Source organism: Natrix helvetica (assembly GCF_964273705.1).
Source record: "Natrix helvetica genome assembly, chromosome: W".
Taxonomy (NCBI): Eukaryota; Metazoa; Chordata; class Lepidosauria; order Squamata; family Natricidae; genus Natrix; species Natrix helvetica.
The window spans coordinates 76,532,344-76,550,274 of record NC_138555.1 but is presented as its reverse complement, the minus strand read 5'-3'; the positions used below and the strand labels follow the sequence as shown (position 1 = coordinate 76,550,274).

General features: G+C 47.3%; 1 protein-coding gene across 2 annotated transcripts in view; it reads right to left on the bottom strand.

Moving 5' to 3' along the window:
- The window catches only part of PFAS (phosphoribosylformylglycinamidine synthase), an 83,314-nt gene extending 65,878 nt beyond the window's left edge, over positions 1-17,436 (bottom strand). The window contains exons 1-7 of one of the 2 annotated variants that reach the window (XM_081969331.1): positions 17,298-17,425; positions 14,908-14,952; positions 13,193-13,338; positions 11,922-12,057; positions 7,162-7,267; positions 2,788-2,974; positions 2,082-2,187 (exon numbers count right to left, since the gene is read on the bottom strand). In XM_081969331.1, the coding sequence (XP_081825457.1) occupies positions 2,082-2,187; positions 2,788-2,974; positions 7,162-7,267; positions 11,922-12,057; positions 13,193-13,331 (674 nt within the window). In that variant the 5' untranslated portion in view covers positions 13,332-13,338; positions 14,908-14,952; positions 17,298-17,425. Of the gene's footprint in view, positions 1-2,081; positions 2,188-2,787; positions 2,975-7,161; positions 7,268-11,921; positions 12,058-13,192; positions 13,339-14,907; positions 14,953-17,297 lie in introns of both variants that reach the window. The other variant, XM_081969332.1, reaches the window with a different exon arrangement.
- Positions 17,437-17,931: the final 495 nt, after the last annotated feature.

The window sequence follows — 17,931 nt, the reverse complement described above, 5'->3', positions numbered from 1 at the left end:
AGAGACAGAAAGAGAGAAAGTGAGAGAGAGAGAGAAAGAAAGAAAGAGAGAGAAAGAAAGAAAGAGAAAGAAAGAAAGAGAAAGAAAATAAAAGAAAGAGAAAGAGAGTGAGAGAAAGAAAGAATGAGAAAGAAAGAAAGAAAGAGAAAGAAAGAAAGAGAGAAAGAGAAAGAAAAAGAAAGAAAAAAAGAGAAAGAAAGAAAGAAAGAGAAAGAGAGAGAGAAAGAGAGAAAGAAAGAGAGAGAAAGAAAGAAAGGAAGAAAGAAAGAAAGAAAGAAAGAAAAGGTAAGACTTCTCTCTGACTAAGCCCCAATAGGATCCCACCAAAACAAAGAAGAAAAGAAAGCAGGCATCCGGTAATAGCTTTATATCATATAGCCGTGATGGCGAACCTATGGCACGAGCCATTTGTCAGGGCACGCGAGGTGCTGCCCTGTCAGCTGAGTTCACCTTTTTAAAAGCTATTTTTCGCCTTCCCCAGGCTCCAGAGGCTTTATAGGAGCCTGGGGAGGACGAAAAGAGCCTCCCCCTCCCCCCCGGAGGCTTCAGGGACCGTCCCTGAAGCCTTCGGAACGCTTAAAACCACCCTCCGAGCAAACCGGAAGTGACTCCCGGGTTGCTCGGAGGGTGGTTTTAAGCGCTCCAAAGGCTTCAGGGAAGCCTCCGGACAGTCCCTGAAGCCTCCGGAGGGCCTCCGGGGGGTCGGGGGAGGCTCTTTTCGCCCTCCCCAGGCTCCTATAAAGCCTCTGGAGCCTGGGGAGGGCGAAAAAAACATGTAAAAATGGGGGGGGGGGGGGTTTCGTGCGTTGTGCACGCATGCGCACTGAGGAAGTCGCGCATTGCATTATGGGTGCGGCACACCCGCACTCGACCCCTCTGCGCTCCCCCCACTTGTGGCACGCGAGCCAAAAAAGGTTCGCCATCACTGCCATATAGTATCAACTTTGCTAATTCTCAAGACTCTTTTTTTCCCTGCTGTGTATTCTAAATGGTCTGGGATTAGTGTTTGTGTGTGTGTGTAGCAATAGCACTTAGACTTCTATACCGCTTCAGAGTGCTTTTACAGCCCTCTCTAAGCAATTTACAGAGTCAGCCTATTGCCCCCAAATAATCTGGTTCCTCATTTTTACCCACCTGGGAAGGATGGAAGGCTGAGTCACAACCTTGAGCCTGGTGGGATTCGAACTGCCAAATGGCAGGCAGCCGGCAGGCAGCCGAAGTAGCCTATAGTACTGCATTATGACCACTAGATCAGTGGTGGCGAATCTATGGCACGAACCGGTAGCAGTGGCTGTGGGTAGCTCCGCCAACCCACCTCAAGGTAATGTGCGACCTTCTGCGCATGCGCGCATGCACGCACAGAAGGTGGCACGCGCATGCACGCACTCACATTTGCAATCCGGTAGGGAAGGGAATCCCAACTGATTCACACACAAATATTCTTTGCGAGAAAGCATCAGAATTTCATTTTTTAATGCGTGCCGGTGCGTTCACCGAAAAAAGTAACAACAAAGATTTTTTTATCTTCCCATCTTATCTCACCTTATCATATCCTATCAGCTCATCTTATTCTCCTGTCTTGCCTTGCCTTGCCTTGCCTTGCCTTGCCTTGCCTTACACCCTATCCCAGTGATGGCGAACCTTTTTTGGCTCGCGTGCCATAAGCGGGAGGAGCGCAGGGGGGTCGTGCGCGGGCATGCCGCACCCATAATGCAATACACGACACACACACCCAGCGTGCATGCGCGCATGTGAGGCGCTCCCCCCCATTTTTTACATGCTTTGTTCACCCTCCCCAGGCTCCAGAGGCTTTATAGGAGCCGGGGCAGTGCAAAAACAGCCTCCCCCGCCTCCCAGAGGCTTCAGAAGCTTCCCGGAAGCCTCCGGAGCACAAAAAAACAGCCGTACGGGCAAACCAGAAGTCACTTCCGGTTTGCTCATAGGGCCGTTTTTAGTCCACCGGAGCATCGCCTGGTCCTCTGGAAGGCCGAAAATCAGCTGGCTAATGGCTGGCATGCCAGCAAATATGGCCATAGGTTCACCATCACAACTTTAAGCCAAGTAACTAGTAAAAGCAGTACCTGTTGGATTGAGCAAGGTCAAAGCATTCTACGCTGGTGGGGTTTCTGCCCAATTTTTGGAAGAGAGCGGTATAGAAATCGAGGTCCCAGGAATCAAAAGCCAGACCTGGGGAAACAGAGAAACACAGAGGGGGACACACCGGTGTTGCTTCATTTCTACCCCATCGCTTCCTACATTAAAACCAAGGAATAAGCAAATGGAAGAGGACGTGAGAAGGAATCGCTTTTCGTTTGAAGGGATGACGACGGTATCCTTTTGCAGGAGTCTCCAAACTTGGCAACGTTAAGACTCGTGGACTTCAACTGGCAAAATTCCCCAGCCACAAATGTCTCCTAACTTCTATGTTGCTTCTCTCCTTGATTCGTTTCCATCTGTTGCTTCTTGTCCTGCCTTCGGGGGCTTTGGAGAATAGCTTGACTCCCTCTTCTTTGTGGCAACCCCTGAGATATTGGAACACTGCTATCATGTCTCCCCTACTCCTTCTTTCTCTTAAACTAGACATACCCAGTTCCTGCAACCGTTCTTCATATGTTTTAGTCTCCAGTCCCCTAATCATCTTTGTTGCTCTTCTCTGCACTCTTTCTAGAGTCTCCACATCTTTTCTACATTGTGGTGACCAAAACTGGACAACAAGCTACTACAAACTCAGCATGCTGTCTCCTCGTTAAATATTCCCCCATTCTCTTTACCCTCCCCAGCTCATACCAAGCTGGTTGTTGGCCTTCACGAGAGCCGCTCTTCCTTCGCCGAGAATATCAACGTGGAACACTGCTTCGGGGCGAGTTGCTACCGCAAAACTCTTGATGGGTTCGGGATAGGTCTGTTCCGTCATCCGGTCGTAGAGTGAAGCTACTAGTTGGGTCTCCTGGGATGAGGTAGGCAGTTGGTCACACTGAAAAACAAAATCAACCTTAGGATTCGAAAATCAAGAGGGGTTTTAGGTACCCGATAAGGAACATTTGGGATATCAAAGATTCAAGAGCACCCTCTGAAATAGTAACTGGTCCATGGAGATTTTCAATCATGGTTGTGGCAAGGGTGCTTGGAGTCCCAAAGTTGCTTTTTCAGGAGGCAACTGGACTTTCTCGTTTTTTCTTTGAAGATGTTTCGCTTCTCCTCTAAGAAGCTTCTTCAGCTCTGACTGGATGGTGGGGGAATGGAAGGATTTATATTCCTTGTAGACAGCTGGTCATTAGCATCCTTTTAGAGCCGTGATGGCGAACCTATGGCACGCAGAGCCCTCTCTGTGGGCACGCGAGCCGCTGCCCAGCTCCACCGTGCATGCACACACGCCTCCTGCTGGCCAGCTGATTTTCGGGTCTATACCACACATTTGGAAGACGCGTGTGCATGCACAGGGTGGGGTGAGTAGGGGGAACGCCCCCCTGGCGCCCCGTTTTTCATCCCAGGAGGCTTCAGGGAAGCCAGCTAGGCCCAAAGCAGGTTGTGGGGAAGGTGTGCCCTGCCCCGCCCCATTTTTCATCCCAGGAGGCTTTAGGGAGGCCTGCTAAGCTCAAAATGGGACATGGGGGGGCGGGATTGCGCATGCACACGGGGTTTACGTGCATGAGCAGGGCGGGAACATTGCATTATAGGTGTGGCACACACAATCGCTATCGCACGTACATATACATTTTCAGCACAGGAGGGCAAAAAGGTGAGCCATCCCTGTTTTAGAGTGTCGTTTAGGTCATCTGGAGATTATCTGTAACCTTAGGCTCACCTGAGTAGTGCAAATGGTTTCTGTAGGCTGCCATTTTTTTCCTGGAAATCTGTTCTTACTCCCAACGCCATTCGAAGGGAATCTATCCCAAAGTGCAGGGCTGAAAGTCTATGGTGATTCTCAGTCATCCAGCCCATGGTTGTCCCAAAGGTGCTTCTTTCTTTTTTTTTCCTTCCAGGAGTGTTGCTTCTCCTCCCAGAAGCTTCTTCAGCTCTGACGGGATGCTTGTTTTAGCTGCGCAACACGCTTCAAAGGTGTGGGAGTACGAACAGATTTCCAGAAACAATGGCAGACTACAGGAACCGCCAGCACTACTCAGAGTGACCCAGAGGATGCAGATAAACCTCCAAGGGGCCTCAGTGACTCTCTAAAAGGATGCAAATGACCAGCTGTCTGCAAGGAGTATAAATCCTTCCGTTCCCCACCATCCAGACAGAGCTGAAGAAGCTTCTTGGAGGAGAAGCGAAACATCTTCAAAGAAAAACAGGAAAGTCCAGTTGCCTCTTGAAAAAGCAACTCTGGGACTCCAAGTGGCCTCAGTGACTCTCTAAAAGGATGCAAATGACCAATTGTCTGTAAGGAGTATCAAGCCTTCCCTTCCCCACCATCCAGTCAGAGTTGAAGAAGCTTCTTGGGTGAGAAGCGAAACGTCTTCCGAGAAAAAAAACCAAAGTCCAGTTGCCTCTTGAAAAAGCAACTCTGGGACTCCAAGTGGCCTCAGTGACTCTCTAAAAGGATGCAAATGACCAGCTGTCTGCAAGGAGGATAAATCCTTCCATTCCCCACCATCCAGTCGGAGCTGAAGAAGCTTCTTGGATGAGAAGCGAAGCGTCTTCATAGAAAAAAATGAGAACGTTCAATTGCCTCCTGAAAAAGTATCTTTGGGAGAGAAATTGATGTAGCACAGGGGTCGGCAACCTTAAACACTCAAAGACCCACAAAGGTTCTAACCGGAAGCCCCCTGTTCAATTCTGGAACCAACCAGAAGCCCAGTTCCCCCATCATAGTCTCCTCCTAGGGCGCATCCTTTCTCCCCATGATGGCGAACCTATGGCACGCATGCCACAGGTGGCACGCGGAGCCATTTGTTAGGGCACGCGAGGCGTTGCCCAGTCAGCTCCAGCGTGCATGCGTGTGCTGGCCAGCTGACTTCAGCCTTCTTTTGAGGCTATTTTTTGCCCTCTGGAGTCTTCCTTAAAGCCTCCGGAAGACGAAAAGCCGGCCCTACGGGCAAACCAGAAGTTTGAGAATGGACTTCCGGTTTGTCCGTACAGCTGTTTTTCATCCTCTGGACTCTTCAGGGAAGCCTCCTGAAGGCTCCCGAGGCTGAAAAACAGCCCTACGGACAAACCAGAAGTCAACATTCCCAAACGTCCGGGTTCCTTGCAGCACCGTTTTTCGCCCTCCAGAGCAGTGTTTCTCAACCTTGGCGACTTTAAGTCCTGGGGAATTCTGGGAGTTGAAGTCCACAGGACTTAAAAGTCGCCAAGGTTGAGAAACACTGCTCCAGAGGCTTCAGGAGTGCCTCCGGGGCTGTTTTTGCCCTCCCCAGGCTTCTAGAAAGCCTCCGGAGCCCAGGGAGGGCGAAAAAACTGCGCCAAAAGCGAGGGGGGCGGCGCTGGGTCGCACGCATAGTATTATGGGTGTGGCACACCTGCATACGACCCGCCTGCGTTTCCCCCCTCCCTCTTTTGACACGGGAGCCCAAAAAGGTTCGCCATCACTGTCCTAACCGATAGCCCTATCAATTGTGGAGCCGACCGGCAAGAGAGAGCCCCAGTAAAGGGATGAAAGACCCACTTGCGGCTCCAGAGCTGCAGGTTGCCAACCCCCGGCATAGCAAATCTGTGACGATGAATTCGATTTCCAGACATTTTGGAAACTGCCCATCTAGTTCTTAAAACAAAATCTATAATTCTCAGGATTTGTCATTCTTGGTGAATATAATTCCAACAAAGAATTGTAGAGTTTCCACCCCTCCCTTTGCTGGAAGTGTTATGGAAGTTGATCCAGAGTCAAAAAAAGTAACTGCAGGTCATCTTTGGCTTGGAAACCTTTTGTTCAGTGACAGTCTGCAGTTACAACGGCATTATAAAAAAAAAAAATTAACTGTGAGCATTTTTCACACTTAGAAACTATTGCAGCATCCCTGCGGTCACACGATCAAACTTTGGATGCTTAGCAACTGGCATCTATTTAGGATTCCCCCTTGGCAAAGTCAAACGGGGAAGCCAAGGTTCGCTTAACAGCCGTGTGACTCACTTAACACCTGCAGTGATTCACTTAACAACGGTGGCAAAAAAAAGGCGTGCAACGGAGCAAAATTCACTTAACAAGCATCTTGCTGTTTCCAAGGTTTTTTTAATTGTTTGTAAATGTATCGAATTGATGCGTGAACAGTGTGACATCTGGGCATCATGCATTCTGACGCAAACAAAACTAACGAAGCTATTCATAATTATTATAGTCCATCAACTTATATTTTTCTAGTAAATGATGCACATTGGTCTTAGGTTGCAATCTATCGTTGTTCAGTTATTTCACGTTTTCTCTTATTATTGCTTTCATTTTATTATATAAAAATGTATACGTTGATATTCCCCCTTCTCTTATTTCTATCACCTATTTTGGCTTTTAATCATATCACCTTTTATGAAAGGACTTTTCCTTTCTTTTCTTCCTGACTTCTAATCGTTCCAATTGTCTTGCTTAGCTACTGAATTTTTCGGAGTATAAGACGGACCTTTTTCCCTCAAAAAAGAGGCTGAAAATCTGGGTGCGTCTTATACACTCAATACAGCGTTTTTGGCCTCCCGAAACCCCGTTCCCTTCACCAAAATGGCCATGCATAGCTTTTAGGAGGCTTTCGGAGTGCTCCTGGGGGCTGGGGAGGGCAGAAATGAGCAAAAATTGGGCTGCCCTTTTTTTTTTTGACAAAAAACAAGCCATTTTTTGCTTCTTTTTGCCCCACCCCCACCCCCCAGGAGCACTCTACAAGCCTCCTAAGGACTGTTCATGCTTTTTTGAAAAAAAATTACAGGCCCGTTTTCATGAACAACGGGCCGTTTTTGGGAGGTTTGCAGAGTGCACAAACTTTTTTTTTTAAATTTGCCTCTTCAAAACCTTGGTGCATCTTATACTCCCAAAAATACGGTGCGTAAATTTTGGACTCAATTGTGGTCCTATGTCGAGGCAGCGTACGAAAGATTTATTCAGCTATCCTTCAAGAATTTTCATCCCCGCAGGAGAAAGGTGCAGAACAGTTCCCTCTGCATAAAATAACTCTTAGATGTGCGTGTGGGAAACGGGGGGGGGGGGGGGGGGGACAAGAAGAAAATAGAAAAATATGCACATACTTTGAAAAGGTAGCGTCGGGAACACTCAACTCGGTCAATGGTTTCCAACCCAGCGGCCTTGCACACGGAGACAGCATTGGTGGAATAGGCTGTAGAAAAATTCAACCTGCAAGCATGAAGAAGGTGAAGATAAATAGGATGATGGAGGAGGAAGACTGTTTGCTTCTTGGTGCTTTCTGAGCTTGTTGGTTTTCTTGCAAACATTTCATCACCCAACTAGGTAACATCATCAGTGCAGTAGCAGAGGAAGAGGAGGAAGAAGAAGAGGAGGAGGAGGAGGAGGAGGAGGAGGAGGAGGAGGAGGAGGAGGAGAAGAAGGAGAAGAAGAAAAGAAGCAGGAGCAGGAGGAGGAGGAGGAGGAGGAGAAGGAGAAGAAGAAAAGAAGAAGCAGGAGGAGGAGGAGGAGAAGGAGAAGGAGAAGGAGAAGGAGAAGGAGAAGAAGAAGAAGAAAAGAAGAAGCAGGAGCAGGAGGAGGAGAAGAAGGAGAAGGAGAAGGAGAAGGAGAAGGAGAAGAAGAAGAAGAAGAAGAAGAAGAAGAAGAAGAAGAAGAAGAAGAAGAAGAAGAAGAAGAAGAAGAAGAAAAGAAGCAGGAGGAGGAGGAGGAGGAGGAGGAGGAGGAGAAGAAGAAGAAGAAGAAGAAGAAGAAGAAGAAGAAGAAGAAGAAGAAGAAGAAGAAGAAGAAGAAGAAGAAGAAGAAGAAGAAGAAGTAGTAGTAGTAGTAGTAGTAGTAGTAGTAGTAGTTGTTGTTGTTGTTGTTGTTGTTTTGAAATTAAATCCAAATAGATTTGAGGCTTGGATCCACTCTTGCCATATGTCCTTTAAGAATGCCTAATGGAAGGAGATCCAACTCAGTCGATCCTAAAGGACATCAACCCTGACTGTTCTTTGGAAGGACAGATACCGAAGCTCAGATACTTTGGCCACCTAATCAGAAGAGAGAAGATTCATTAGAAAAGACCCTGATTTTGGGGAAAGATGGAAGGAAAAGGGAGACGGTGATGGCAGAGGATGAAATAGCAGTAGCACTTAGACTTATATACCGCTTTATAGTGCTTTTACAGCCCTCTCTAAGCAGTTTACAGAGTCAGCCAATTGCCCCCAACAATCTGGGTCCTCATTTTACCCACCTCGGAAGGATGGAAGGCTGAGTCCACCTTGAGCCTGGTGAGATTTGAACTGCCAAATTGCCTGCAGCTGACAGTCAGCAGAACTAGCCTGCAGTACTGCACTCTAACCACTGCGCCACTGTGACTCACAGATGGTTAGATATGTCATTGACACAATAAACATGAATTTGGCCAAACTCTGGAAGGCAGTGGAGAACATGGCATGGTCTGGGCCATGGGATCACAAAGAGTTGGACACAACTGAACGATTGAACAACAACGCTGAAGCAGCAACCATAGATGACAAAAGTCTAGAAAGTCACAGTACATCTCCCCCGTCAGAACTGATTTAAAACAAACCGATCAACTCTAGGCACACGATTTATAATTACTTATTTTATTCGTTTATTAGATTTTTATTCCAGCTGGATTACTTTACAAGTCCCTCAAGCTGGCGAGCATACAGGTGAAACTCGAAAAATTAGAATATCGTGCAAAAGTTCATTTTAGTGAAAAGGTGTTGGTTACTATCTTCAAAGCGCTCCATGGCATGGGACCTAGTTACCTGCGGGACCGCATCTCACCTCATACATCCCTACGACCTATCCGCTCTCACAGGGAGGGACTCCTCCAGGTGCCATCCGCCAAGCAGTGCCAGCGGGTGACGCCTAGGAGTAGAGCCTTCTCTGTGATGGGCCCAACCCTCTGGAATGACCTCCCTCCCGATATTAGAATTACCAATGACCTCCGCTCCTTCCGACAGAAGCTCAAGACTCACCTGTTCCGACTAGCTGGCTTAGCTGATTGACAGTTCCATCTTCCACCTCCTGGCAAACATTTTATTGGGGAATTTTTAAGGGTATTTTAATATTTGTATTTTAACTAAGAATTGTACAGTATATTTTTTACCTCCTCCGTCTGCGTCCACGTCTATGTCTATGTCTATGTTCATGTCTATGTATTTGTATATGGTTTTAACATGACTGTACACCGCCCCGAGTCCTGCCTAGGAAAGGGTGCGGTCTAGAAATAAAAGTTGTTGTTGTTGTTGTTGTTGTTGTTGTTGTTGTTGTTATTATTATTATTATTATTATTATTATTATTATTATTTAAGTGCCACAGGCTGATAGCTTCCATGCCACGCCGCATTGAGGCAGTAATTGCTGCAAAAGGGGCTCAAACCAAGCACTTATACTTTTCAGAGGTCCGATATTGTTCTATGCACAATCCTTGTTTTATTGATTGCATGTAATATTCTAATTTTCTTGAGATGGTGGATTTGGGGTTTTCATGAGCTGTAAGCCATAATCATCACAATGATGACAAATCACAGCTTGAACTATCTTGCTTTGCATGTAATGAGTCTTATCTCATATATTAGTTTCCCCTTTTAAGTTGCATTACTGAAAAAAATGAACTTTTGCACGATATTCTAATTTTTCGAGTTTCACCTGTACAGAATACTCTTTCCTTGGTGCTTCCCTGAGGAACACAGCTTGCCCAAATCGCACATCACAGCAAAAGAGAGTTAAATTACAAAGGAGCAAATGAAGGCAGAGCAGTAAATGAAGTTCATTGCAAGTCCTGCTCTTATCATGTCTGAACGTGGTTACTCACACATTGGCATTCACACATTGTAGTTTGTTCGGTTATGCAAACACAGCCACAACGGCTCTAGTTTGCACAACTCTTATTGTTCTGATTTAGGCTTCCCCAAAAAGCATGAAGCAGAATCCTGGTCCTGACAAAACCCCTTTTATTAAACGAATGTGAATTCCTCTCATTCACGGAAAGGAAAGCCTTGGCACAGAGTCTCTGAGATTCACGGACAGATCTTCACACTCCTGAAACGAATGGACGAACAAACTAATTGTTTCCTGCAAAAGCCCACTCCCCTTTCGCTCCTCTTTTATTTCCTATGGGAGGGACCATTCACCGTCCACCTGTGGCTTTACTCCCAAGTCTTCCCTGATTTCTGAGCTGTTCTTTTCTTCTGGCAGCTCTGCCCATGCACAGAATGGGAACAGGCTCCAGCTGTTCCTCTGCCTCACTGCCGGCTAGCTCCAAAGGCAGCTGAGAACTGCCAGATGGCCTTGGCCCCCTCTGCCTTCCCCACCCTCCAGGACTGGCCCATGTTCCACCCCAACCTCCTCACTGCCCAACTCTGCTGGCTGCTGGCAGGCCAGAACTATTGATTGTTTAGTACAGCGATGGCGAACCTTTTTTGGCTCGCGTGCCATAAGGGGGGAAGCGCAGGGGGGTCGTGTGGGGCGTGCCACACCCATAATGCAATGCACAACGCCCCCAGTGCACATGCACGCACCACAGGTGCACCCCCCATTTTTACATGCTTTTTTTCGCCCTCCCCAGGCTCCAGAGGCTTTATAGGAGCATGGGGAGGGCGAAAACAGCCTCCCCCGCCCCCCCCGGAGGCTTCAGGAACTGTCAGGAGGCTTCCCTGACACCTTCAGAGCGCTCAAAACGACCCTCCGAGCAAACTGGACTTCCGGTTTGCTCAGAGGGTCGTTTTAAGCGCTCCGAAGGCTTCAGAGACCATCAGGAGGCTTCCCTGAAGCCTTCCGAATGCTCAAAACCACCCTCTGAGCAAACCGGAGGTCTGTTCCCGAACTTCCGGTTTGCCCATAGGGCCAGTTTTTTGCGCTCCGGAGGCCTCACGGAAGCTCGTGAAGCCTCCAGACCTCAGGGGGGGGTGGGGGAGGCTCTTTTCACCCTCCCCAGGCTCCTATAAAGCCCCTGGAGCCTGGGGAGGGCGAAAAATGGCTTTTAAAAAAGGTGAGCTCAGCTGGCCAGCGGGCGCATGCGCGCTGGCCTGCTGACAGGGCAGTGCCTCGCGCGCCCTGACAAATGGCTCCGCGTGCCACCTGTGACACGCGTGCCATAGGATCGCCATCCCTGGTTTAGTATAATGAACGAAGCCATCTAATTGTGACTTCCTTGAACAAGCAGCAATTAAACAAACAATGGCTTTAGGCAATGTGCCTGTCTATCTTTTTTGCCTTCCACTTGTTATTATTGTTAACTAGCGGAATGAACTGAAAAAAAGCAAGCCTCGGGACGCCTGAAAAAGGGAATTTACGTCATTGGAAATAAGTACAGTATTTTTCAGAGTATTAGATGCACCTTTTTCGCTCAAAAAAGAGGGTGAAAATCTGGGTGCGTCTTATACACTCAATACAGCATTTTTGGCCTACCGAAACCCCGCCCCCTTTGCAAAAAGGGACGTGCAGAGGGTTTGGGAGGCTTGCAAAGTGCTCCTGAGGGCTGGGGAGGGCAAAAACAAGCAAAAAAAGGGGGCCGTTTTTGCACCCTCCAACACCCAGGAGCACTCTACAAGCCTCCCAAAGCTTTGCATGCCCTTTTCTTTTGCAAAGAATGACCCATTTTTTGCTCGTTTTTGCCCTCCCCAGCCCAGACCCCAGGAGCCTCCCAAAGCTTTTCATGCCCCCCTTTTCTTTTGCAAAAAATGAGGTGTGCAGATGGTTTGGGAGGCCTGCAGAATACAAAAACTTTTTTTTTAAATTTACCTCTTCAAAATCACGGTGCGTCTTATACTCTGGTGCATCTTATAATCCGAAAAATAAGATAATATCCTTCCTTCCTTTCGTGCAGCTTTGCCTTCGGCAGAAGACTTACCGTGGACCGATCTCTACCAGCAGTTCAGACGGGCGTGGACTGAGGAACGATGTGGGTGCGATGTCGCCTTCTTCGAACGGACAGCCAAAAACCCACTGCAACATCTCCATCTCCCGGGCGCTTGGGAGAGCCTTTCCTGGTGACGACACAGGGATGGAAAAAAAAGTAGCCACTTTCCCCAAAATCCAGGGGTGTGAAACTCAAACCCGTGATGTGATCAGATCTGGCCAGCGTGGCTTCGGCCTGGTCTACCCAGTGCGAAGAGGAAACATGCCAGCAGTTTGGGGAGTAGCGTCAAGCTGGCCATACCCACCCAGTCAGCCACACTCACCCGGTCAGCCACACACACACACACACAGCCCCCCCCCCAAGGTCAACCACAGCCCTGATGCGGCCCTCAATGAAATTGAGTTTGACACCCTTGCCATAATCCAACAGGGCTACAACCCAGCAAGCCATTTTATTTGTAAGAGAGGGATGGACAAGCTCTGAACCAAACCGTTATCCCTTAAATAGGAAGAAAACCACCATGCCGGCATGCTTCCCTCGGTTCTTCATTCCAAACCACCCATCAGAATCTACGCTTCGGCAGGTTGGAGATAGGTGGACTTCAATCCCCAGAATTCCTTAGCCAGCCGTGCTGGTTGGGGAATTCTGGGAGTCGAAGTCCATACATCAGGGTTATCAAACTCAAGGCCTGTGGGCCGTATCTGGTGCTTAGATGTGGCCCGCAGAGCCACCCTGGAACAGTGAAGGACTGGCCAGGGGTTCCTCTGGCAGCGAAAACTACGGCCTCCTGCCGCCCAGGCTCTGTTTTCAGCCGCAACACCCTCCTGCAGCCCTCTGCCAGGGAAAATGGAGCACTACTAAGCGTGGCTCCCAGGAGCTCCATTTTCGCTGGCAGAGGGCTGCAGGAAGCTGTTGCAGCCGAAAATGGAGTTTGGGCAGGCTGCACGCAGCCTCCCTGGGCTCTGTTTTCACTGGCAGTGGGCTGCAGGAGGCTTTTGTGGCCGAAAACGGAGTGGGCCCACTAAGCATGGCTCCCAAGAGCTCAATTTTCGCTGGAAGATGGCTGGAGGAGGTCATCGTGGCCGAAAACTGAATCTCAACAAGTGACGTCGAGCTGGCCACATCCACTCCATCCCCCCAAGATCAAACACAACCCTTAGGCAGCCCTCCATGAAATCAAATTTGACATCCCTGCCATACATCCTCAAGCTGGCAAGGCTGAGCAACATGGATCTAGCTCAAAGTTGATTCAATTCTCATACCCGTCCAGTTAACGTTGAAGCACAGTTCCTTCTGGACCGCTTGGGCGCCATTGCCTAAGATAGTTTGGGCAGACAGTAGAAGGTTGTTGAGGCCCCTGTCGGCCTCGCTGGGCCGTTGGTAATAATGTAGAACCACCATAGCTGTCCTGAGGGAACAGAATAGGTAAGGCAATGAGGAAACGTAACAATATACATACAAAATAGAATTTTTAATATCATCTGGCATTAAACACCAGATAAATTATCCAAGAGGTATAAAGGTAGGTCAAATAAATGTTATGAACGTACAATATATGTATAAAGGAATATACATTTATAGATGAATGTATAAAAGTATGTCAGATGAATGTCTGGTTTTGCTCTGCAACCAAGCAAGACGACAAGGGATAATTAGAACTGCAGAAAAAAATTGCTACCATTGAAGGCCTGTATACTGCACGAGTCAAAAGAGGGCTGTGAAAATATCTACAGACCCCTCATATCCTGGACATAAGTTGTTTCAACTCCTACCCTCAAAACGACGCTATATAGGGCACTGCACACCAAAACAACTAGACACAAGAATAGTTTTTTCCCGAATGCCATCACTCTGCTAAACAATTAATTCCCACAACGGTGTCAAACTATTTATTAAGACTGCATTACTATTATGCTTCTTATCCATCTTACTTATCTCCTCCTACTTATGACTATAACCTTGTTGCTTGTATCTTTGTGGTTTATATTGCTTTATTTAGTTTCCTAATATGATTTGATTGCTTATTTAGTATCCTATGACTATCGCTAAGTGTTGTATCTTATGATTCTTGGCAAATGTATTTTTTAATGTACTGAGAGCTTATGCACTGAAGACAAATTCCTTGTGCATCGAATCACACTTGGCTAATAAAGAATTCTGTTCTGTTCTGTTCTATTCTTTTGGAAGCATAAAAGTAAAGAAGGGACTTTTTATCATTTATGCTAGACATGTGATAAAGCAAAAAAAAATAATTTGAAAGTGGAGATAAAAAAGAAACCAGATTTTTTTTTCCCTTTTGGGCCTGCTGGAAAAAGAACTGGAGAAAAAATTTGGAACTTTGTTATTATATACGTTGACTGAACAAGGCTAGCATATGCACAAAATAAATGGAAGGACACTTCGATTCCTGCTATGGACGAATGGCTGCAGAAGTTGATGGAGTTGCCTGAAATGGCAAAATTGACTACTTTGATTAAAGAAAAGAACTCCCAACTGTGGTCATAAGTCGAGGATGCAATTTTTAATTTTTTAAAGAATTTTCTAGGCCTAGTCGTCAATACATGGAAAAGACTGGAGCGATAAGGGAGCAGATACTGCATTTTATTTCAGAAGTCACCTAAGTACATCTAGCAACTGCTGTGTGGTACTAGCAGACGTAGGTCTTACTCCAGAGAGCCGCTGACTGATCTCAAAGTCCTCGGAGCAAATACCCAACGGACACGAGCCAAAGAGGTCGTTGGCCTACAAACTGCTCGCAATTCTTGCTTCACTCAAAGCCGCAGAGCAACAGCCTTCATTACTTAGCCTACCAATTGCACAAAAATGACAACAATTGCGTATCGCAGGGCAAGGGTCCATCTTGCACTTGGCAAGGGGTTTTTTTCTTTCAAAAGTGGTTCGTCATTGCCTCCTTCCTAGGCCTGAGAGAAAGTGACCGGCCCAAGGTCACCCAACTGAAGGCAAGACTAGAACTCACCGTCGCCCAGTTACTAGCTTGATGTCCTTCACCGTAACCGCCTCTCTAATGTATAAAACAACCAACAAAAACAGATTAAATGCTACTAAGGTGCAAATTTACACACTAAGAGTCAAAATTCAAAAAATCAAGTTAGGGGCGCCCCAGGCAGGAAGTCTAAACAGTGTCCCATTATGATGAATGTATTTTTATGATGACTATGATCATGATTTTACCCCTTGTAGCTTTATATACAATGAACAATGCATCCAGGACAAATTCCTTGGGTGTCGAATCACACTTGGCCAATAAAGAATTCTATTCTATTCTATTCTATTCTATTTCCTATTCTATTCTATTTCCTATTCTATTCTATTTCCTATTCTATTCTATTCTACTCTATTCTAATTCTCTATTCTATTCTACTCTATTCTAATTCTCTATTCTATTCTATCTCCTATTCTATTCTTATTCTCTATTTTATTCTATTTTATTTCCTATTCTAATTTATTTTATTCTATTCTAAATTCTAATTCTATTCGGTTGGAGGTGTAAAAGTAAAGAAGGGAATTCTATCCTATTCTATTCAAATGCATATATATGTATGGTAAAGGTAAAAATCCCCCTTGCACATACGTGCTAGTCGTTCCCGACTCTAGGGGGTGGTGCTCATCTCCGTTTGTAAACCGAAGAGCCAGTGCTGTCTGATGACAATTCCGGGGTCATATGGCCAGCATGACTACACACTGAAGGCATGTATATATTTATGTATGCATGTAACATGTGTATATGTGTGTTATGTATGTATTTGGGTGGACAAGAACGGTTGCAGGAACTGGGCATGGCTACCATAGTGAAGAGAAGGTCCAGGGGAGACATGAAAGCAGTCTTCTAATATTTGAGGGGCTGCCACAGAGAGGAGGGGGTCAACTATTTTCCAAGGAACCTGAAGGCCAAACAAGAAACAATGGACGGAAACTGGACAAGGAAAGATTCAACCTAGAAAGAAGTTTGTTTGTTTGTTTGTTTGTTTGTATTTATATGCCGCCCTTCTCCAAAAGGACTCAGGGCGGCGTACAACATTAAAAAAACAGACATCCCAAAAGTTAAAAAACAATTAAATACATATCCAAAAAAACAAACCAAATTTAAAAGACAATCCATTTAAAAATGAGTTAAAATTAACAGGCCAGGCCGGCTTGCTGGAAAAGCCAACTTTTTAGGGTGCGTTGGAAGGACTGGAGGTCGGGGATTATGCGAAGCTCCGGGGGCAGCTCATTCCAGAGGGAAGGTGCTCCCACAGAGAAGGCTCTCCCCCTGGGGGTCACCAGCCGACACTGTCTGGCCGACGGCACCCTGAGGAGGCCAACTCTGTGGGATCGTACTGGACGGTGGGAGGCTACTGGTGGCAGTAGGTGGTCTCGCAGGTACCCTGGGCCTAAGCCATGGAGCGCTTTAAAGGTCATAATTAATACCTTCAATCGCACCCGGAAAACAACCGGCAATCAGTGCAGGCCGCCAAAAAGGGGTGTAATATGGGAGCACCTAGGTACCCCCATGATAACCCGCGTGGCCGCATTCTGGACCAACTGAAGCCTCCGGGTGCTCTTCAAGGGCAGCCCCGTGTAGAGAACATTGCAGTAGTCCAGGTGAGAAAGGACGAGGGCATGAGTGACTGTGCACAGAGCATCCCGATCCAGGAAGGGGTGCAAAAAGGAGAATTTTTCTGACACTGAGCGCAATCAACCCTTGGAACAGCTTCAGAAGTTGTGGGAGCTTCAGCACTGGAGGCTTTCAAGATTGGACTGTCATTTCTTGGGGATGGTACAGTCCCCTGCTTGGGCAGGGGGGTTGGACTAGATGACCTACAAGGTCCCTTCCAACTTTGTTCACCTATGTTCGCTATACACTTTCTCTTGAGAGCAGGCCACAGAGTTCTGCTTTTAAGGCGGTGTGCTCTCAGTAAAAAAATGACAATAAATCCAAAATTATCTCAAATCAAACAGAAACCTAAAACTTCAGCCAAATCTTTCTCACCATCCAATCTCTCCATATTTCTTTTTAAAAAAAAATAAACACCTAAAACATTTCCTGCTTGAACCGGCGCCCCCAGCAAAACCGTACGCCCCCCTCCCCAAATATCTTCCCCTTCAGCCGGCCCAGAGTGATGGGAGTTGTAATCCCACGCGTCCAGGACGCCTCCCACGGATGCACGTGCTTCTTCTTCTGCAGAGCCCAAAGGAAAGTTTGCCCACCCTCCCCAAAAAGGGGGGGAAGGAAGACCCCGGCCCGCTTCCTTCCAAGAAAGTGCGCGACTTTCCCCACGATCCCAACTTGGGAGGCAGAAGAGGGTCGTGAGAAAAGCCCACCCACCGCTTTTCCCCCGCCAGTCTCAGGGCTGCAAGGCTTACCTGCCCGGGGCTTGGCTTGGATCGTCTCTCACTCTCTCTCTGAATCCCCGCGCGCGATCGCTACGATCACGGGACACTTGGCGAGGTTGCGGCGCGCACTGACCCCTTTCCTGGGAGGGGAACTTCCCGGGCAAGAGGAGAGAGGAGTGGGCGGGTGGGTGGGAGGTGTCCAGGGCCCCGCCCTCATCTCCCATTGGCTGCCTCGCTTCCTCCTCTTTTTAAGCCTTGAAAAAAAAGGGGGGCGAGGGAAAGAAAGGGCGCGTGCAAAAGCGATCCTGGCTTGCGCACAAACGCGCGCTCCTTTTAGTCTTAGTCGGATGATGACGAGATCCTGCAGACGCACCCGTTGTGTTTCGTTGGCTATAACGCGTAGTGGTGCAGTGGGGTCTCTACATCACTCTGCTAAAGAAATACAATACAATACAATAGCAGAGTTGGGAGGGACCTTGGAGGTCTTCTAGTCCAACCCCCTGCCTAGGCAGGAAACCCTGTACCGTTTCAGACAAATGGCTCTCCAACATGTTCTTAAAGACTTCCAGTGTTGGGGCATTCACAACTTCTGGAGGCAACTTCTGTTCCACTGATTAATTGTTCTCACTGTCAGGAAGTTTCTCCTCAGTTCTAAGTTGCTTCT